The following is a 630-nucleotide window of genomic DNA, read 5'->3' on the forward strand; positions in this document are numbered from 1 at the left end:
TCCCCGCCCCCGCCGCCGTTACCGCCTTCCCCCCCCTTGCGCGCTGCGGTGGAAGCGGGGCGGGGGGGCGGCCCGGTGGGGAAGGGTTTGCTTATTTTATTTTTTTTTATTATTTTTTTTTCCCCTCCCTCTTGTTTCTTTCTTTTTTTTTTTCTTTTTGTTTTTTATTCTCCCCCCCCGCCCTCCTCGCTCTCCCGATGTATTTTTTGCTGTCCCCCCCCGGCATGGCCCCGCTGTGGTGGCTGCTGGGCTCGCTGGTGGCCGCGGTGGCGGGGGGGGGGTCGGTGGAGCAGCCCCCCGCCTCCGAGCCCGCCTGCCCCGTGTGCCTGTGGCGGCGGCAGAGCAAAGAGCTGCGGCTGGAGAGCATCAAGTCGCAGATCCTGAGCAAGCTGCGGCTGAAGGAAGCGCCCAACATCACCCGGGAGGTGGTGAAGCAGCTGCTGCCCAAGGCCCCCCCGCTCCAGCAGCTCCTGGACCTCCACGACTTCCAGGGGGACTCGCTGCAGCACGACGAGTACCTGGAGGAGGACGAGTACCACGCCACCACCGAGACCGTCATCAGCATGGCCCAGGAAAGTCAGTGCCGCCCTTTGTTCCGCTGCAAACTTCGCCGCAGGACTCCCCCCCCCA

At 64.1% G+C, this 630-nt stretch overlaps 1 protein-coding gene across 1 annotated transcript; it reads left to right on the forward strand.

Moving 5' to 3' along the window:
* Window positions 1-224: 224 nt before the first annotated feature.
* Window positions 225-576, forward strand: LOC121332739 (growth/differentiation factor 11-like; the record flags this gene model as incomplete). Its single annotated transcript, XM_041398468.1, has 1 exon — window positions 225-576. A coding segment is annotated over exon 1 (352 nt), but the record flags the coding sequence as incomplete, so codon positions are not given.
* Window positions 577-630: the final 54 nt, after the last annotated feature.

The sequence above is a fragment of the Onychostruthus taczanowskii genome, unplaced genomic scaffold (assembly GCF_017590055.1).
Source record: "Onychostruthus taczanowskii isolate IOZ18803 unplaced genomic scaffold, ASM1759005v1 scaffold1493, whole genome shotgun sequence".
NCBI classification, from domain to species: Eukaryota; Metazoa; Chordata; class Aves; order Passeriformes; family Passeridae; genus Onychostruthus; species Onychostruthus taczanowskii.